At 44.5% G+C, this 20,705-nt stretch overlaps 1 protein-coding gene across 8 annotated transcripts in view; it reads right to left on the minus strand.

Moving 5' to 3' along the window:
• The window catches only part of fmnl2a (formin-like 2a), a 44,218-nt gene that overhangs the window by 13,718 nt on the left and 9,795 nt on the right, over positions 1 to 20,705 (minus strand). For 7 of the 8 annotated variants that reach the window (XM_086123331.1, XM_086123332.1, XM_086123334.1 and 4 more), the window contains 11 exons: positions 15,752 to 15,835; positions 12,510 to 12,590; positions 9,514 to 9,590; positions 7,908 to 7,991; positions 6,411 to 6,566; positions 3,241 to 3,349; positions 2,652 to 2,728; positions 2,434 to 2,527; positions 1,265 to 1,339; positions 476 to 586; positions 179 to 328 (listed from right to left, as the gene is read on the minus strand). In XM_086123331.1, coding sequence (XP_085979457.1) covers positions 179 to 328; positions 476 to 586; positions 1,265 to 1,339; positions 2,434 to 2,527; positions 2,652 to 2,728; positions 3,241 to 3,349; positions 6,411 to 6,566; positions 7,908 to 7,991; positions 9,514 to 9,590; positions 12,510 to 12,590; positions 15,752 to 15,835 — 1,098 coding nt within the window. Of the gene's footprint in view, positions 1 to 178; positions 329 to 475; positions 587 to 1,264; positions 1,340 to 2,433; positions 2,528 to 2,651; positions 2,729 to 3,240; positions 3,350 to 5,288; positions 5,334 to 5,757; positions 5,791 to 6,410; positions 6,567 to 7,907; positions 7,992 to 9,513; positions 9,591 to 12,509; positions 12,591 to 15,751; positions 15,836 to 20,705 lie in introns of all 8 variants that reach the window. The other variant, XM_086123336.1, reaches the window with a different exon arrangement.

Genomic DNA, 20,705 nt, shown 5'->3' on the forward strand with positions numbered 1-20,705 from the left:
ACACGGGAGCAGAGTAAAGCCCCGATGCCGAGATGCCGCTTCTGACGTCTGTGCCAGTCAACTGAGCCCTGTCGCACCCAAGCGTCAACTAGGTGACATCTTGGACGTTAATAAAGTTTGCGCTGTCACAGGGAGATGAGCTAAAAAGCTCAAATCGTCAACACACAAGGTTTCTCACATGTGACATGTTCTCTTCCAGCTCCTCCACACGCTCGAGGGCAGCATTTTTGGTCTCCGCGTCCTCCAGAAGCGCGCCGACGTCAAACACGTTGTCCAAGTAGGCCTGGATCTGAACCTGCAGCTTGTCGCTCTCCGTGTGCTTGACTTTCTACAAAATGGGACGCATCAATCAGGTTTGCGAGGGAAGATGTTATTAGCAGAGTTCGCACGGTAACCGTCTCCGAGGCGCAGCCATGGCAACTTTGAGCTTACGAGCGTCCCAATTTTTCACGGCCACATTCGTGTTGCGACTCACATCTAAGAATTCGTCCAAAGACAGCTTGGTGAAGTCGTACTGCAGATGAACCCGGAAGTTCATGTCCTCCACCGAGTGCACCACAATGTTGATGAACTGCATGCAGGCCACCTAAGGAGCGCAAACGAGAGAACGAGCAACAAGGGCAAATGAGAGTCACTCACCCTCCCAGAATGAAGAACACAGCAAACCGAAGAAAATGGTGTGCTACCAATGTCCGAACCATCTATTAACTCTTTTTTACATTCAAAAAAAAAGACCCCCCAATAGTACATGTGTTGTAAATTGTATATAGTTTAAAAATACCACTACTTAATTAAAAAATATATGTATCGATCGCAATCTGTAATTCATTCAAACATATTTTACAGAATTGCTGAGATTCTCGTTCCTCAGACGTCGCTTGTTGCTCGGCCTCAATTATGAAGCGCAATTATATCATATTTTGAGCTGTGACGGCTGACAGGGTAGCTTAGACGGCGGTAGAGGAAAGAAATCAAGTGGCTTCCCTAAGGGGACCGTGCGAGCTTTCATGGCCTTGCTGTGCAAAATTTGACATTTGGCCCCTTCAAGTGTCTTCATTCTGGCTCTTGCTTCACAGCGCATTTTATTCTGATCAGCTACTTCGGCCCACTTCAGCCAGCCAATGACAGGCTGCGTGTGTGATGCAATCCACGAGGTGGACACGGCTATTTCTCGGAGCTCTCGTCATTGTTATTGTTATTGGGCGGTTCGGCGGGCGGGTGAGAGAGAAAGAGAGAGAGAGAGATGGGAGTGGAAAAAAAGTACCATGAAATCGATGTTGTTGTCTTCGTTCTTGAAATACTCCATTAGCCTCGCAAAGCGCTGCTCTTCCATACAAACCTGCAAAACAAACCGCGGCTCACTTTACTAATGCCGGGGTGGCCACCGTGGTTGTAAGATGACGCCGCAGCCATCCTCATGTGACTGAATGAATGCACGCCTGAGGTAGGATCCTAATGACCATGAAAAAAAAAACAACACTACCGCATCAATATTTTTTTTTGTCTTGAAATGATAGCGGATTGATATGTCATAATATTTAAGATACTTCAGACTTCTCGGCCAGACAATTGCTACAACTCCTAATCCGTTTTGGTTTAACTTCCACTCCAACTCCAAAAGAAAGATTTCCCCACACCCTCTTTGATTTATAAAACGACACAAATGAAAAATGTTTTTACACTGGATGAATACTGCGCCACACTACTTTCTGAAACGGGTGTGTTTTGAACTAAAATTCTGGAGGCAGAAAAGTGTGAGATGTTAAAAAAAATTTTTTTAAAAAGAGCGCAGTCTACAGTTCATCGGGAGGGCAACGGTGGACTTTGATGAAATAAAAATTAAAAATAAAAATCCAACATGCAGTGAGTAGGAGACATAAAAAAAAAAAACTTTAAGGCCTGGAGTCCGAGGCGGGTGATCAAAGTCGTGCGGCGAAGTAGACGTAACACCACTATGCTTTTAAGAGACACTTTTAAATAACAAGTTAAAAAATTCAAACGACTCCTTTAAGCACACCGCAAGAAAAGCCCTCATTATTCTCGCCTTGCGTCTCTCATAAAACGAGCTGCGATGAGCCCCATCTTATTCTGCCACTTATGCTGGTGAGGCAGAGTATGACGCTCAATTTTTCATTCAGGAGTAAATTTTGCATCGGCTGCAGCGGACACACTGACGCATGCGACAAACGTCCGCCCACTCTGTCAAACTTTTTTTTTTTTTTTGCCAGAAGCCTGAAAGAGTTTGTATCAAGGCTGTCGCTCACATCTGCCTCTCGGCTACTCTGAGCCTTTGTGTGAGTGCCAAACACACTTTACTGCTTTCTACAGAGGCTCGGGGGTCTACGGGGGTCTATAATCTGTTGACAAATCGTGTATTTGCTCCGTGAGGTCCGGGGAGCGTTGCGACACGGCTGAGTCGCCGTCTGCTCCTACCTCCTTGAAGTTGTCAAAGGCAGCAAGGATGATTTCGTGGCCTCCCCTCACCAGGCAAACTGCCGCCAGGAGCTCCAAGACCAGAGCTTTGGTTCTATTGAAGCAAAAGGAGGAATTAGGGCAGGACAATTTGGAAAAATCATCATGAAGAGAAAAAAAATATATATCCTCAATATTATGATTGCAAGGTCATATTTACTCGCTCGTTGATGGCTTACCTCGGATTTTTATTGTTGAGACTTAGTGCAATTTCATTCACAGCATTTAAGTGGGACATGACCATGTTGAAGCCGTACTGGAAAAGGAAACAGAAGCAGGAAAAAAAAGAAATCATTCGCTGCTCAAGCTCACAATTTGATCTTGCGATCATTTTCAAACTGCCGTCGTATCACACACCCCCTTTGTGAACAGGAGGTGTTTTTTTTTTTTTTGTGTGTGAGGTGAATCATTTCGAAACTTTTTCCTCCATTAATGTGACCTCTGACCTCAAACCTGGTCTCAATTCCTTTGCTCACAAAACCATGGCATTTGAACAGGGGTGTGTAGATTTATTATTGCTGCTGGGCATTGCAAGACGACCATTGAAACACATAATGATATGCAACTAAAAAAAAAAAAAAAACTCAGCCGTTTGTTGGGCGTAATGGGGAAATGCATTTTACATTCGAAAGTTGTCATTCAGTGCACAAATGACATGATGCAGCAACACATAATCAATATCTGCCATCGACACTGAACGCTGCAATATATTGCAATGTCAATCTTTGGTCACAGCCCGAGAGATAAGTTAAAAGAGTGTGGAATGACCTGGTAGTTCATGATGGCACGCAGGCACATGATGCAGACGTGGACGTCGTCTTTCTTGCAGACCAGCCTGGAGTTCTTCAGTGTCCTGCGGCTGGGCAAAGTGTTACATCTGAAAGTGACATTATTATTTTTTTTTTTTTAAGTCTTGAGAAGTTGGTACCATAGTGTGTGTGTGTGTGTGTGTGTGCGCGCGCGTGTGTGCTGGGGCGAGCGGTGCAGTACTAGGCAGAAAACAGATGCCGTTTGTGAGGGGAAATGGCCCCGCCCCCTTTGAAACTGATGGTCCACCTAACATGGACTAATACAAAAGCCATATAATCTACAGCCTAGCCAGGGGCCCACACAATGCTGTCTTTTTAACACTTTTAATTGAATGTCTTTCACGGCAATAACCCGACGGTGCCCCGGTCATTTGCATGCAGACAAAACAAGGAGGTCTTTTCTCCCAGTCCAGCGCTCCCAATAAAAGCAAAATGGCAAAGCAGGACGGCGAGAGAAGCCACGAAGGGGCAACGGTGTTTATTTTCAGACTCAAGTCGCAAGGTTCAATTACGAGCCTGGAAAAATGTATCTTCGGGCTATTAATGACAGACACGCCGGTTCATGTCGGCGGGAGGCGTGACCAGCGCGCGCGTTGTGCAAAGAGTCGCAACTAAAGGACAAGTTACTTCTCATGAAATGAATCGCAGCACCCAACCGGTACCACCGAGACACAAGAGAAACTCTTGAGCTGATTTTTTTTTTTTTTTTTAAATAAAAGATTTTCCTCACCAGATTGCTCAACATCCAAGCATGACACAATGTGATTGAAATGTTCAGACAAAATGTCTTCATCTCCAAATCAGAATCACGATAAAGGATTGCATAACACCGCCCAAAAAATATTCTCAAACTCGCTTGGACTTGTCGGGAACCAGCCACCCAAATGTAACATATCATGTCATTTAGTGGACACAGAAGAGAGTGAAAAGTGTGAAAAGAAAACAACTGTAAAAGGTGTGAGGGGACGATGGGGATGGGGGCATCGATGCAGCTGAACTGTAGAATTTAAAAGGGGACCAATCATGAAACGTTTTGACGGATTTTTAGGTGTCGGCTTGTTTTTGTGAAGTTTTTAGTATCTGGGAAACGGTGCCATGTTGAATGGACAACAACAATTCCGTAACTTCACATTTCAGTCCTGAAGGGAAGTGAAGCAAGTGCAGCATGAATACTGCACATGATAAAATCTTAATTACATTACACTCCAGTTCAACATTCCTCTCATACAATGCTAGTTCCGTTAGCCCATCTTTGGCATTTCGCATCGCCAGTTGGCATTAAGCCAGCTGGCTTTTGCCAGATAGTTCTGTTGTGTTTCGGGTCATGTTTAGCCCGTACGTTTTTTGCTTGCAGTAAACTTCAACTTGGAGCATCATTAAACAGGTGAAGCCACTTTATTTTGACGAATTCATCATCGTCTGCCAAACTCGTGCTTGTTGTGACATTTGCTACCGCCACGATAGCGCTTATGACTCAAATATTTGCACCCGACTCGAGACAAAAAGTTGGTTCCTATCATTTTAACCAACGTCAAGACTGAATCAAGTCATTTCTGGAAAAGGCAAATACGGGGCCGCAATTAAGTCCAGGTTTCAAATCTACTCCGCCAGTTAGCGAGTGCTAACAAACACCAGCGGCTAGCTGCCTGGCTGGTACAGCTTTTTGCCAGTAGAAAAACGTCGATAGTGAGTAAAGCTCCGCCAAACCTAAACGCACGGCACCACGCCGTGGAAAAGATCCATTTGTGTTCTGCCCCCTCACTACAACCAATCTTCAGGAGTTTATCTTGTTGATTGACGAGGCTTTCATACAATTAGCCTGTAATGGGAAATGTGGACAAGTGTACAAATTAAAATGATTCCTCGAAGGAATTCTAAAGGATTCTTATAGGAAGGGTAACATCGCACACGACAACTTCATATAGAGACTATATAAACACACACACAGACGAACAGTACATGTCTAGTGCTTGTATTGCTACCTAGCTACATCACAACAGGCCATACCGTCTTATTTGAGAACACTTTGGGCAGTTGAGTGAGCTCGGTGACCTTCACGGTAGCAGTTTGAAACAAAAAAAAAAAACAAACAATTATTTGCGCCGTTGTTTTTTGCCATTTTGACATTCCATCCAGAACGACGCTGCAGTGACAGAGGCTGTTTGTGTCTAGTGCGCAGCTCCTACAGGGCCTTTTGCATGGAAACTGCGCCGGATGGCATTCGGGAGAGCCACAGTGGGAGCACACAGGCACGGAGGCACGAACAATAGCCGCAGAAAAACCTATTTGCTCCCAAGACAGCGCAGGAGGAGAGGCTGGCAGTACAAATAATTCACATCCCCGACACAGACAGCGCAAGCGGGCTGGTATGAGGACAATGAGCCAGGGGTTGTGTGTATTTGAGAACGTCTCCGGGGTGGCTTGGGGGGGGGGGGGGGGGGGGGGAGTCGTGGGGTAGACAGAAGTTTTGACCTGCCTGCTGTCGAAGACGGGCAGACACAAGAGTAGACTATGGAGGACAGAACAGAAGACAGTCAGCCTCATTTAGAGTGCTCGTATCTGGTTAATAAAGTCGCGGTATGGGCACTGGACCGACGTCGTCCATTTGCAAACCAAACCGGGATGTTCTTATTGTCGGAAAATGGCATGAAATGTCTCTTTACAGACTCTAGAGCAGAAAAACACGACGGGAATAGAAATGTGTACGTCGGGGCACACAATGTGATATGGACATGTTTTTTTTAAAAAAATGGGAGATGTGATCGTGCACATGTGATTGTCGGCCTCAATGGAACGCTTTGTGCGCAATGTGTTCAAGTTAACCCCTTCAAACTCGAGGATTAGAGGTCTCACAAGTCAATGCGCGTACTGTGCCGAAACATCAATGGAGCGATAGGGAGGATTAGAGAGTACATTAGCACGGGTTTATCAATTACCTACCGCCAATCCCTCCAGCCTTGGATTGTACGGTCTGGTGCACAAAAAATAAACGACAACTTTCTTTCATTCTGTCACGAGATAAATCAGTGTTAGGAGTGAACGGCGGCGTTAAGCCAATGTGTCTGAAGCCATTTAAAGTCAATTTACAGACCACGTGGCGAGGCATCAAGAAAACTTGTCAAAACATACCGTAACGTCGAGTGCCGGCCCGCCCGGGTGATGCCGTTCCCGCCGAGGGGCGATGGCAGCGTGCCGCCTCCGTGCAGGTCCTCGATGGAGCGACTCCAAGGTTTCGATTTGTCCAGCGGGGCCTCTGGACTGTTTTCCACAGAGTCGCCATCGAACCTGGCGCATCGTGGATACAAATGGGGATTATCGGAGATAAATATTAAGAAAACCAGTCGCGCCTTGAAATACGAGGCTGCTTAGACAAAAAAATGTGGAGTTAATCATTCATTGATCCCAGAGGGAAAAACTCCCTGTGTGAAGCAGCAACCTTCATCAATCAAAGATGGATTCAAAAATATCATTAGTCACTGGAACCCTCATATGACCAAATATAGTCCATTTCAAATGGAGAGGTGCATTGATTGATCGACAGCTTATCAATTCTCAAAATGATCAACTTCTTTGAATTTAAAACTTCCCAACTGCTTGTAAATTCAGTTTCTCAACAGTAAATGTTACCCGATTTATGTCGTGCTGCATGACGGCAGACTGGTTATCTTTGTGCCGAATCAAAATAAAACGTTTGCTATGACTTTGGAAACAATGATCAACATTTTTTGCCTATTTTCTGAGATGCTGTAGAAAATACCGGCTACTGAATCATAATTCGAAATGCTAACGGCATGGACATCATGCTTTCATTTTTTTTTTTTAATCAGTGATTAACCGTCAAAATAATCCACTGATTAATCGATTAACAAAATAATCGTTCGTTACAGCCTGATTCAAGTGTTTTAACAAATCAATAACGGTCGTGTCGTCTTGTTATTTTTACACATTCAAAACCAATTTGAAGTGGTGAAAATAGCTTGAGGATAAGTCCAAGTATTCTTTTGGGGATAAAAGATGATGGAAGGAGTCTTTTGAGAAGCAATAAGGCCTTTTTGTGGCGAGTTGGATTCAGTGACCAAAATGTGACCTCATTAGTCAATACTTGATTTAAGTGAAGCCCCTTATTAAAATCGACTCGTAAATTCCTACGAGTAAAGGCATGGCATCCAGATTTTAGTTCAGAAAATTACAAAGCATTTCAACAACAAGATTCTTGGCACCGCTGGCAAAAAAGAGCTTCAAGTATGAGTTCGAATTGACAGGATGTTGGCTTTGGGCTTTTTCATTCTATTGCGGTGCCAGCTCAGGGTAAACAAACATTCATGATGTGGACATCGTATAATAACATCGGGGGAAGTGAGGTGCTTGAATTAATCACCTAAGTGCAGGGTTCTTGGAACAAAGGACCTTGTGACTAACTAGTAATCGCGCCATCAATCTTTGGAAAAGAAGCTAAAGTGCCCGAGTGACATTTGCAGCAGGCATGCGGCGCTGTGCGCTGTGCTGTGCGGGTGAGGGGGACGCATCAGCGACTCTGCAGAATGGCAGCGTTGTGTTCTCGTCACTTGCGGATCGAGTCGAGCGGCGGGGCTGCAGGGTTGGGAGGAGAGGCTGCAAGCGACTTACGTGACGGCGTACTGTGCGAAAGAAAGATAGTCCACCAGCACGTCCAGGCCTTTGTTTTCTTCATTCAGGAACTCTCTCACCCACCTGCAAACGGCAAGATTTGGAACAAATGAAAGTTAACATTTAAAAAAAATTGTAAAAAAAATCAACCATCACTTTTACCCAATTGACATTTTGGACGATTATGCTATTGACCTAATGGCAAGGGACGAGAAACAAAAGCACCAGCACATTTGGAATTTAGCTTTGGCAATCTGACGTGCAATAAGAAAAATTAACAAGAGCCCATTCACATTGAGGCAGTCAAGTCCAAGACACTTTCAGGACTACAATAAATTTTTTGTTTTATGTTTTCCTGGAACCATATTGAAGCACATAGAGAATCCTTATTTCGTCCAGACCTCTTAGGGTGTTTCTCTGACAGGCCCCAATTGTTTGATAATGAGACAAATTTGCAGGGTATAAACATAATGGCACAGAGGCATGCTCAATGGAATTGCACTCAGGTCCCCTGACTGTGTCCTTATGAGCCCCCCCCTCCCCCCCTTGCAGTGTTACTGTGTGGACACTGCAGAGAGGGTCTACTAAAGTGGTGGCTGCTAGGGTTGCTGGGGGGCGGGAGAGAGAGAAAAAAAAAAAAACAGCGCCAGGAGGGGTAAGTCGTGTTGTGCCACATGGTAATCATTAGCACAGGACAAGTCACAATCGTCCCATTCAGCACACGTCGGTGAGCACCACGCAACATGTGAGGAGCGCGGCGACAATCTGCCATTATACGCAGCCTACCCCACCACGCCGCGCACGTTTCATCTCTCAACACAAACTGGACTTATTCACTGTCTGAGCCGGTGACATCTTGCCCCCATCGCCACCGCCGGCACCGCCCCCCCCCTTCTGCCCCGCTCCCATTATGCTAATGCCCCCATTGTCTAGATTAAGACGATTACTGATGTAATCTAGTTTACCGGCATCAAGTCTTGGACAATTAAATTAATCTGTGTAAACAATTCCTGGACGCTATTGACAGGCAGACGTAATTCCTCGTGGTTTATTCGGAGGTCTGGTTTGTAAACGTCCAGCGTTGGGAGTTGTGTTCTCGGAAACCAGAGATGATGGGAGTGTGAGAGTAAATTTAACACTAGGTGCCAAAACTGGATGGGTTATCCCTTGATGGGTCCAAAAAAAGGCCACGACCCCTTCCGTGCCTCTCGTGGTGCCAGCATTCAGAACCTTACAACTTTTTTTTTTTTCAAAAGTTGGCCATTTTGATCATTTTTCAGGTACCGCAGCAACGTATCGGAGGCGACACTTCAAATGCGGTGTCAACGTTGACCAGAACGCCACCCACAATGCTTCCACAAATTCAAGGTCACCGTAACACCGCGTATTAATGTGCCGCTATCTCAGAATTTGTGTACGCAGCCGCTCACACGCGTTAGCGTGTCTACTGTTAATGAAATGAGTCGTCTTGCAGATCAGTCAGGCTGTTATCAGCTATGGAACGACCATGGCAAATTTATTGTAGGGCGGTATGGTGAGAACTTTGTGTTTGTCCCACGACCAACTTTGTGTGCTTAGTTGTGTTAACGGTCCTGCGCTGACTCACCCTATATGATTGGTCCGCAATGAAATTTCCAGTTCTCTCAGGACTTGGGTGGACTCCTGAACTCTTCGGCGGAATTTCTAAGGAACAAGAAGGGTGAGTTAATATTTTATAAAGCCAGATAGGTCAATTCATAGTACGGAGATATTTGTGGCTAGGCTATAGTTCTTCATGTGGAAAGCAGCAGGCAGTTACGACACAGATACTGAGAAAGCGAGGATTGGCTTCCCCCACACAATATTTATCGGTCGTTTTTTAAGATGCCAGTAACCACTGAGCAGTAAACAAAATCGGGAGCTGACTCACTGGAAACTGTGAAGGTAAAGTAGGTCTTGCCCATGATTGGGTTTTTAAATAGCACTCAACTTTCCTGGCGGTGATCAAATTTACGAACCAATTTGGTCCAAAACCAAGCGAGACGGGCGGCGGGCAGTCACAAACACTTCCGTAGGAGGCCGCGGCAAACTCGTAATGGTTGTGACACAAATGATAAATGAATGGTTGGACCCTGAGACCGTTACACAACAACTAGAAGAACAAATCATGTCAACTGAGCAGAGGTGAGGAAATGAAGTCCGGAGAAGACAAGCAGGAGGAGAAAAAGTGCTGCTGTAACGTCTTGAAACAGTAAACATTGAAATAAAGATTGTAACTTGAGATGGCGTCGAAATATTTTCGTAATTTGCAACAAACACAAAAAAAAAAAAACGTTTGGTGATCGCAAAACAATCTGAGCTGGTTCCAGATGATCAAATATGCAGATTGTTGGACAAAGAAAAGTTCAGAGAGCTATTAGAATCAATATTTGCTCTTAAAACTGTCTGGTGACGAGACACATTTTTATTACCGCCTGCTTTTGGAGAAGACCGTCACCATTATGGACAAACAAAAAAAAAGGGCAGGGGAGTGAAAACATTGAGGGGCGGGGGGGGGGGGGGGAATACATGTTTTCTTGTACTTTGTCAATATTTTTTGTTGGTTAGTTCCAAGGTTATTTTCGGTATCAAAAAGAATGACACAAAACATAAGAAGAAACTGACTCGGGGATCATGTGACTATAAATGAGCAGATGAGAAAACATTTCCCCCCAAAAATTGCTATGGGTATAAAATGCGAATCATGACAAATCAATCCGTTGTCTCCACTTTCAAAGATTGTGGACATTCCCGCTGAAAAACAGATGCAACGACTTGATCCGGCAACTTTCTTACGCCGACGTAAAAAGCCATACTTCTTTCTTGCTGTGTGAATTTTCTCAACAACTGCATGTTAAGATCGGCAGACGAGAGAACCGCTCCCACCCTGTTGTGTCTTCAGGCTTGGGCGGTGCGCGTTTAGCACATGAGCAGATGAGAAACAGTGTGTTTTTATTAGGGAGGAGCCCTTTTTTTGTCCGGAAAGCATATTTCGGGGTACTGAGCGGGCTTCCAAAGAAGAGGCCGCTCTCCTCCTCTTCCCCAGGCAACCGCCGCGCACTCCACATAAGTACAACCAGCTGCGACCCAGAGGACGGCGAGAGAGGAGCAGCGAAAGTGTACAAGAGGAGAATTTGGAGATCTTGGAAACCTATCAATGGCCGATACATTCTTGAGGACTGGTTGGATGGGAGCTCAACTTCGGTGGGCGCCCATTGGCTGCGAGCTGCTTCCGAGGAATGCACCGGAGCCTGCCTATAGAGAAAGCTGAGGCAATGACCTCCAGCTCTCTCGCCGCCGCACAGTGGCCAATTGTTTGAGCTTGAAGAAAAGGGGGAACGGCGCAGGAATGTAGAAACAAGTCCCATAACTCTTTCTCTCTCTTCCTCTGATTCCTTTTTTTTTTTTTTTTTTGGTCAGCTTCCCTCGCTCTCTTTCAACCAAGCTCTTGTTTTTTTTTTTTACCCCTCTCACATGTCTCCTTTCGCTCCTCAGGCCCACTCTCCTTGGCAATGCTCACTTGACTCTCCAAATTGACAGCTGGGCGTCCTTCGGTCTCTTGACCGAGCGACAAAAACATCATGCGGTCGGCGATTCTGTCAACTGTCAGAACAAAAACGACGCATGCTGAACAAAATATGTCTCCCGGGGTGTCTTGTAGACCCAAGAACGGGTTCGTCAAGAAGCCGCGTACTGTATGTCACACATGCGAAACAAAAGTCGAAGAGCCTGTTGTGATAAGACAACGCTCCCCGTGACCCGAGTCTACTCTTCAACGTTTGCTTTAAAAGATCAGAACTCGTCACTCTGTTTGGTATAATGATTGACATCCGGAGCAGCCAACGATTGCATGGACACAGAGTGAGAATCCAGCCAAAGACATTGAAAAGTGTCCGGCCATCTTGCTGTTTAAGTCTGCGGATGAAATATGTATTAACTCATCTCATGAAATTAAAATTATTTTGGTAAATCCAAGGGGAAAGAAAACGCCTGGTCAATCCATTCAAATTAGCTATCGTCACACAGCAGCTATGCTAGCACACTGGTGGAAAAATAAAACATGTTTTGACGCCAAAGTGTGCAGCCCAAACACACAAATCTCTTACCGCCGTAGTAATGTTAAACCATCATTTTGTGTACTGAATTTATGTACCACTCATCAACTTTATGCTGGAGAAGAAAAAAAAAACTACCATATTTTCCGCACTAAAAAGCCTTTTCCATTTTCTTAAAAGCTCACAGCGTGCCTTAAAATCCGATGCGCCTTGTGTGTGGTCATTACGGCAGTATTCGCCACAGTGACGTCGTCATTGTCTGCCCATGGAGGGCAAAAATCTGGAGCGGGTTCTCAAGCTTGAGTTTTATGGATAAACTAGCTTTGCTTCACCCTGAGAAAACACTCTTGCTTGTTTTATATCAAGAAAGTTCCCAAAGGAGCTTTGAGCGCTATCTGCGCTCAGCTGGCGAGATATCGAGATAAAATGGTTCAACTGGGAGTGGGAGAAAAAGCTTTGCCAGTAGAACAGGGCATACAACAGCCGCAATGGTACAACACATTTTTTTTGTATGGCAAGGCTGTCTCACCTTTCTTGTGACTGCCGGGTCAAGGTAACTCCTCAGTTTTTGGATGTAAGTGTGTGGGGGGTTTTTCACTTGGAATCGTTCCTGTCAAAAAGAAAAGTGAAAGATTCAGAGGAGAGAAAAGCTTTTGTTTTGACCAGAAACGCCACCGATGCAAGTTTGAGCACAACGTATCATAAATAAGCTGTTGCCGGAGCCAACCGCCGGGTCGTTCCGGAGCGGAGCTCGCTTGTGCTTCGGTGGACACAATGTTTAGAGCTAGTCTCGAAACTTGACGTATTGATTGAGTGACGCTGGTTTTCTTGGAAAAATAACAGGCTTCGCTTGCGTAACTCGGGTTCTCAGGCTAATAATTTCCTTTCCGGCCCAGGGCAGAATATAGCCGCGTTTCAAACGACTCTCCTGAGCATTTGTAACTGCAACCCTAACTGTCAGTTGGCACTTGAGATCAGACCAGATCATGTTCCCCCCCCGCCCCCCATTTCCTTTGCGCCAGCACAAGAATGTCATATCAGACGCATCGAGCTGCGGAACCGGCCCGCAAGGAGGTTTTATCAGGCCCGCAAGATAATTTAAAGGTGACAAAATGCACAAAAGACACGGAATGAATATTTTTAGTAAGGTGCAATTCATGGAGTATCCGCTAGGGGGACACACTGTTTTGATCAGAGTAAAAAGACAACATTGTTTTGATCAGAGAAGAAGACAACAGCAGTCTCAGTCTGTCACTGAGACAGACCCAACACAGCAGACGCGATCAAGGACATGTAAATACTTAATTCTTTAGACATTTAATAGCACTCTCTTTAGTTTGTAAGGTGTAGGCACGGATTACATTTAGATTTTATATGCTAAGGAGCTTCATGAAATGTTTTGTAAAATATCTGTTTATTAAATTTCAACATTTTCCTAATGTTCTTGTGCTTCTTGAAACCAAAACAGAGGAAATACACTATTTTAGTTATTTATAGCAGAGTATGGTGTAATTTTAATGGTCCGGCCCACTTTACATCTACCGAGGCCGTATGTGGCCCACAATGTGAAATGAGTTTGACACCCCTGAGCTAAGTGATCACTTCACCGAGATGTTGTACATGATGACCACAAATCGTAACAGCTAACAGCCAAACTAGCGTTGAAGATTGGCAAGTAATGAAAACACTGGCCAAGAAACCACGGTCGTGCTCAAAGGCGCTCCCCTTCCTGCTAGACTCGGTTAAGCCACCGCTCCTAATTTACGTAGACGCTGTAAATAGCAAAAGATTAGTGCTAATTCAGATCAACGGGATTCAAACCATTATTAGCAACTTGCGGCGGACTTTTGTGTTTCCTCAAAATCCCTGAACAACTTTGATATTTGCAGACACATTTGGGATCCGGAAATTCACGTAAATGATCATTAGATTTGAGGAGAAAGGTCACACGATTCACAGGACGACAAAATCAGGCGCCCTCGGCTCCCATTTATCTTGTGTGATTCTGACACCAAAAAACCACCCAAAAGATGCCATTTGATAGCAAACACTTTTTTTGTAGTCAAAGTTATTGGATAAATTCAATGTCTTATACTAAACATAGATGTGAATGGACATTTTTGCACACAGTTGATCGCTCTTCAGTTTGTGGATGTTTTCACCTTGTCGTATTATTCCGTCATTTTGGAAGCATATATATATATATATATATATATATATATATACAGAAACATTCATTAGCATTTATGGGCTGTGCCTGATTTTGCAGGGTGTCGAACCTTGGCTTCATGTCTGACTGTAAAGGAAAACCAAACAGAGCGAATGAGGCTCTCTGACTGGGACTCAGCCCCCAGTGGACTCTGTGGCACTGTTTCCTTTTAGGACAGTGTTTCTTAACCTGGGTTCGATGGAACCCCAGGGGTTCGGTGAATCGGTCTCAGGGGTTCGGCGAAGCCTCCGCCATGGAGGTTAAAACACAGGTTGAGTTTGGTACCTCGAACAAGGTTAAGAACCACTGCTTTAGGGTCAGCGGCTATCGATGCACTCGAGGTGGGCGGTGGTCCTGATCTCTCATCCGATTTTCTCTTCTGCTCACAAAGGCAGAAAACTCTCGTCACCGAGGCTGGCGGGCTGAGCGGAGCATCGAGAACCCGAGTGAGCGCACAGTGTGCTCCCATGTTATTTTCCACGCGCGGCGCTGACCAAATAACAGGCCGGCTTATTTAACCGGCTAACTGATGCGAACACATAAGCCACTTGATGCCAGGCCAGCGTGGCAAGACTCAGAGCCTGATTTACTAAAGGCTTGCATGCATAAAAAAGGGACGCAAACAGATGTGGAAGGTGATTTCCTAGCCAGGCCCGCACATGACAGCGGCAACATTACCAGCATTGCACAGGCAAAATAAGAAGGAGTGTAAAGTCAACATTTTTGAAATGCCAGAAACAACAATGATCACTATGCATCATCTATTCCAAGGGTGGGCCAACTCCGGTTCTCCTGCGGTTTTAAGTGTTTACGTCGTCTAACACACGTGAATCAAATGATCGGCTCTAATGATCCCGATCATTTGAATCAGGTGTCTTGGAGGAGAGAATCATCCAAAATATGGAGAATAGGATCATTTCTTTTCCGTGTAAATCAGTTGATTTCTTTGTCTCGTCCAGTAAGACTTCCAATTCCATCACTTTCAATTTCACTTTGCGTGATGTGTGAATGAGCGTCTTTCATTTTTGAAAACTATATTACGAACTTCTAAACTATATTACGAACTTTTCTCAAACATCCGTTCGTTCAGGAAATATAGTCCGTCAAATGTAAATGCTTCGTCCTATTCGTCCAGAAAGTGCTTAGTTGTCATTCCGGAAGAAAAGGTCATTCTTTCTCCAGAGCTCCAGGAGGCTTTGCCTGTTCTTTGTCAAGCGCTTGGCAGCCATGGTGCTGCGTTGAAAGGTGGGCTTGGTAGGTGTGCTAGGCACTGCAATAACTGTCTCCTTGTGCCCTACTCGTGTAGCTTCGGGTAGCCAAACACCTCTGAGGTACTACACTGCCTGCAAACTAAAATCACAATAAAACTGTTGATTTCACAAGCATAAAAAAATAACAGAGCGCTATTGTCTTTCTGAATGTCTAATTTTTCTTGAGCTTTTACTTTGGATCGTATTAGAACGTGTCAGTGTACTTATTGAGGCGGCCAGTGAGTGTACACCCCGATGTGAGCAATCCAATGACACCAGTGGAGGGAGTTGACATCACCTCAAGTAACCCACCTGATCGCAGATGAGCTCCCACTTCTTCTCGTTGTCGTACTGCCGCAAAAGGCGAGCTTTGTCCGGCGGAAGATTCATCGAGTTCTGAAAGAGAGAAGTACGTCACAGTTAAATGGCCGCCGGATGATGACGTATTCATCCCATCACAGGATTGAAAATGTCGCCCGTACGCACAGAAGACCGTACTTTTAAATGAGTTTTGTCATCGGCAACCAAAGTTCCAACTTCAAAATAGGCTATTCGCTTCCTGCCAGTTTTCTCTTGACAGCAGTTTTTGCGGAATCGCTTTTTATGATCTCTTTCTGAATGTGGGAAGACTCTAATCCGATCCATGTGTTGGTCGTCAATCCACGTCTGAAAAATAAGGTCAAAACTCATTCGAAGGTTTTATTTTACTTCCCCTCGTCAACATCTGCTTTATGTCGGAGCGCCTCTTGCAATTTTGGGTACTTTTGAGGCTTACGCATGACTCACCACTCCCATGGAAACGACAAGAATTGTGCTCTCTCGATTATGTTAAGTGGATGTAGAAAATTTTAGAGAAGCAGTCACACCTTAACTTTGCCTTCTTTGGTCAGGTTGGGCATTTAGCTTGTTTACATTGCTAATGCTAGGCTAATACTGCTAGCGCTGCGATACTGTCGATGGTGGACAGGATTGCCTTTGACCATAACAACCGCACGCTTTCCTAATCGGGTACAATTTTGGTCAGACTCGAGCGGTGGGAGGGATTCTGGTCTCTGCTCTCACTTATTAAGTCTGAGGGATAGAGTCAAGAAGTAAGCAATAAAAACAATCGAATGTAAGTGGTTTGGTTTTGCTTCTTCAAAAATGTTTTCCACTGTTTCCCGCCCGCCCCAATAGGACAGTCCGGATCTGTTTACTCTCCACGGATTTTCCAACAGAGCTCTCCAGGGGTGCAAAAGGGAAGATAGATGATGAATGCACTCCGATGAAGTCTATTTTCATGAATGAGTAATGCAGAGTCAGATGCTGAGCGAGTGTTGTCCAGTCTCCAGCTGGCTTCGGAGTTCATTTGTCAGTGTTGTGTATTATCGTCTGGCCTGCATGGCCATTTAATTGAAGAATGAAATAGTGCATTTCTATCACACAACTGGACAGTTGCTAGGTTGTAAATATCGCCTAATATATAAGAGTGCTCTTAAAAAGAGCAGACTCATGCAACTGAACCTGGTTGACAAGGCAGAGGACTGAAAATAACAGCTAAGTGCAGTACAAAGAAAGGTTTCAGTTCACTCCAGTCACCCCTGCAGGAATGACCGGCAAATGTAATTAGAATTCAGCAGATGCTGCCAGGCTACAGATTGCCGCCGGACACAATGCTGTGAATCAGGCTGAGTGGCCGGATATCTTACCTACTTCCAAGCTTCATGTCCCGTAACATATTCACTCTTTCACTGCCGCGGATGTTTTGTGTTCGGCAACAGGAATACAAATTTACTGCCGCCGACATCTATCGAGTCTCGCCGAGGTTTGTCGGTGAAATTCACATTTTTAATTCACAGATATCTGTAGATGTCGCATCGCTTTGGATTTGAGATCAGCACAGCTTTTAATAGAAGACAATGAGTAGGCTGTGAATCTCGACTTGTCGCGTTGATTATGAGGGGGAGAAATGTCAACATGTACGAAGTAGGGTATGGTTAGCCACCTCACAAGGGAGCAGAGTAGATTTAACTTATAGTATAAACGGATCACGTGTCGTAGTCGGTATTACATCGTGTGTGTCACCTTCATGAGAAAAGATGGTGTAGTTCATGGCGTGAATGACAAACACCATATAAAAAAAATATTCATAAAATCAGGTCAAGCCATGCGCTGAGTCAGCATATTATCATCTGCCGTCATGCTGATTACTAAAGAACAACAACAACAACAAAAAATTGCTGCTTATATTGCCACAGAACACAACATTCTGTGGGTCTTCAAAAATCAGTCATGCTCCAAATGCTCTAAAACGCCAGACAATCTTGAAGAATGCTTTGAAAACGACTGACACAGAGTGACACCTGAAAGCTTAGCCACGATTGAGGTTTGCTTTTTTTTTTTATATCTTTTGTGATGAGCTGGCTCGGGACTAAAAGGGGGTTTGGGAAATTTTAACCTCGCCGAGGTGTTGAGCACTCTTAAGTCTTCGCGCGTGCACTCAGCTGTGGTCGGTCTTCCTCCTTGGTAAAGGTCCAAGTCAAGCAAAAAGAATTAGTGTACCAGTTTTCTTCTCGTCGTCCAAGCACTAATGAGCTGTGACAGGCGCTCAGCATACTGGAGGTCAAGTTACCTTAAATCCACAACCACTGAATGGCGTCCGAGTGCATGCGCCCGTGAGTGAAAAACTTGGGCGAGAGGTGACATTTTTGCAAAGTGACGACATGACTAAACGGGACTCTCGCAGTTGAGTGAGGAGGTTCGGGAATTCATTCGGTCAACTGATAACGCAAGGATAAAATGTTACGGATAGGGTGATGGATGAGGGTGGAGCTGTTATGACTAGAAGAACACAAAGACACTTTTGACTCGTTTGCGCATATCTAATAGAGCCCCAAAAATATCACATGATCTGAAAGCTGTCCCAAAAAAAAAAAAAAAAAAAAAAACAAGGTTCGTAAGTGATTAAGTAACAGACGTCCATTTGTCTGCTACATCCTATAGCGAGATTTAACTTATCCCATACTAACTCGCCACCCAAAGCAGCTGCTTGTAATCTTCCGGGCAGCTGTGAAGACTGCTAGACCCAATAAAGCCAAAAAGCACCACACGAAGTATGTGAATTTGAGTTTAAGTAAGTCCTGATAATACAACCGCACACATGCAGCTGCATCTGACGGATACTATGGCTTGAAATGATCACCGTGCCTGTGTGCAGCTAGCATAACTGAGTGCGGTGACCCCAAAACATGAGACACTCCCTGCATGCAGCAATAAAAATAAAAAATAAAAAAATCAAGATGACACAGGGGAACTCCGGCAGACTTCACTGGCAGCCGGCCCACATCTGTACTGCATGCTTGTGAATTTGAGTAGAAGCATGACGATCACATTGGAGCAAAATTTGTTCTTAATGTTATTACTTCCTCTTTCGGAATGACGTGACACTGATATGGCCCAGATTGGTCAAATTACCCACTATTCGGTTGAAGAATGAAGAACACGGAGTCCATACAAACAGTAATCACCATAAGCTTCGCTTCATCGTCACTTTAAAACAAAACGGTTTATTCAAGCAGTCGGGCAGCAAGTATTTTCCTTTGATTTGTGAGCCAAAACTTTTGAGAGGTTGAAGGCTGGAGGGTGGCAGCCAGCTCGACTGACCTCACCTCGGTCCTTCTAAAAGGGCGCTTCCACCTGTTTATTGCCGCTTCTAGTTGAATTTGAAAGAAAATCAAGAAGAACGGCCTGAGGAAATGTCCGCTAGCTCAATGCTACCACACCATGCAAACTATCATAGACAGGCTAACGAAACTAGCATCACTGTGTTAAAACCATTTTAGGAAATGTCCGCTAGCTCAATGCTATCACGCCATGCAAACTATCATGGACAGGCTAATGAAACTAGCACCACAGTGTTAAAACCATTTACGCAACGCATACTTTAACACAAATGCTAGGAACACATTTAGACAGTCACTCTCACAATACTCACGTGCATCAAATTTTTATTACACCCCCCCCCCCAAAAATGACTGATAATGCATTTTGCCAAGTCAATTAGTTGTGAAACTCCTCGGTTGTATTTGTATGTTTGTAATATACTGCCGCCTGGTCGCCAAGGCGCATACGCCTAAAGGAGCACAATGTTAGATGAGATAAACTATCATCAGAGACTTTGGCAATAAAGTTTTACACTTTTACTCATGAAAAGCGAGTCGTTTTTACAACAGGCATATGTGTGTCAGCCGATCAAAGTCATGACCTTGCCAAAATCAAACGACAAACAAATGAATGCGATTGGCACGTTTTACAATATAATTTCATTGGAGCACAGTCCTGTAGCTTTTACCATTCTGGACCGAAATCAGGAAGAAGCATCCGACGAGCAAGAAGTGCACATGGCAAATGAATTTCTATGGCAAGTGAAGAAAGTTGAAAGCCCAGCCGTCACTCGCAGGTCTTCATTTATTCACTGTCTGCCTCTACTTTGGCGCCACTATTCTTGCAATATTCAGAAGTATTCTGACACGAAAGTGCTGCAAAAATGGGCACAGCTGCTTAGGTTATTGGACCTTAGTCTGACCTTCAGCTCCTTCGCCCGTCAGGCAAAGCTGCAGCCGGGCCCCTAAGCAGGTCATCGTAGTTGTTACAACCGAACAGCCTCATAAAGAACAAGCAGACGTTCGGCAAACAGTAACCGCTGGTATCACTTTTTATCTTGCCTTGGGCTTGATGACGATACAAACTCAACCAATTAGCATCCATGGATCCTCAATTTTTTTTTTTAAAGCCCGAGTCATAAAATGACCAAAAATAGGCAGCTGGTTTAATTCCCACCAACCACCCACCATCTGCCAGGAGGTCTGGAGGGCATAACCATCGCAACACAGCTGGCTGGAAGAGCTAAAAAGAAAACACAGCCCACATGACAGACATCCTTCGCTTTCAAGAGTGCCGTGTGCACAAAGCAAGCTGCTTGAGAGCCATTTTCAACTTCTGAGAGTCAAACGTTCTGCCATCGCTTTGTGTCAAATCTGAAGCTGTAACACACCACGACTCTTTGCTATCTCAAGAAGTCAAGTTTTGTTATTTTTACAACTGCGCTAGTCATTCTACTCAACACTGGGATGAAAACAGAAATTCATAGACTTCATACAGAAAGATTCATTCGTCCTCTTAAAAATAGACTGATGGCCCCACTAAGGGATCGTACTCCATTTTGTTACTTGGATCTATTGCTAACGTCTATTTCAAAACGTTAGCGATCATATTCTGTTTTGCTATT

The sequence above is a fragment of the Hippocampus guttulatus genome, chromosome 11 (assembly GCF_054856545.1).
Source record: "Hippocampus guttulatus isolate MCC_2025c chromosome 11, RoL_Hgut_1.0, whole genome shotgun sequence".
NCBI classification, from domain to species: Eukaryota; Metazoa; Chordata; class Actinopteri; order Syngnathiformes; family Syngnathidae; genus Hippocampus; species Hippocampus guttulatus.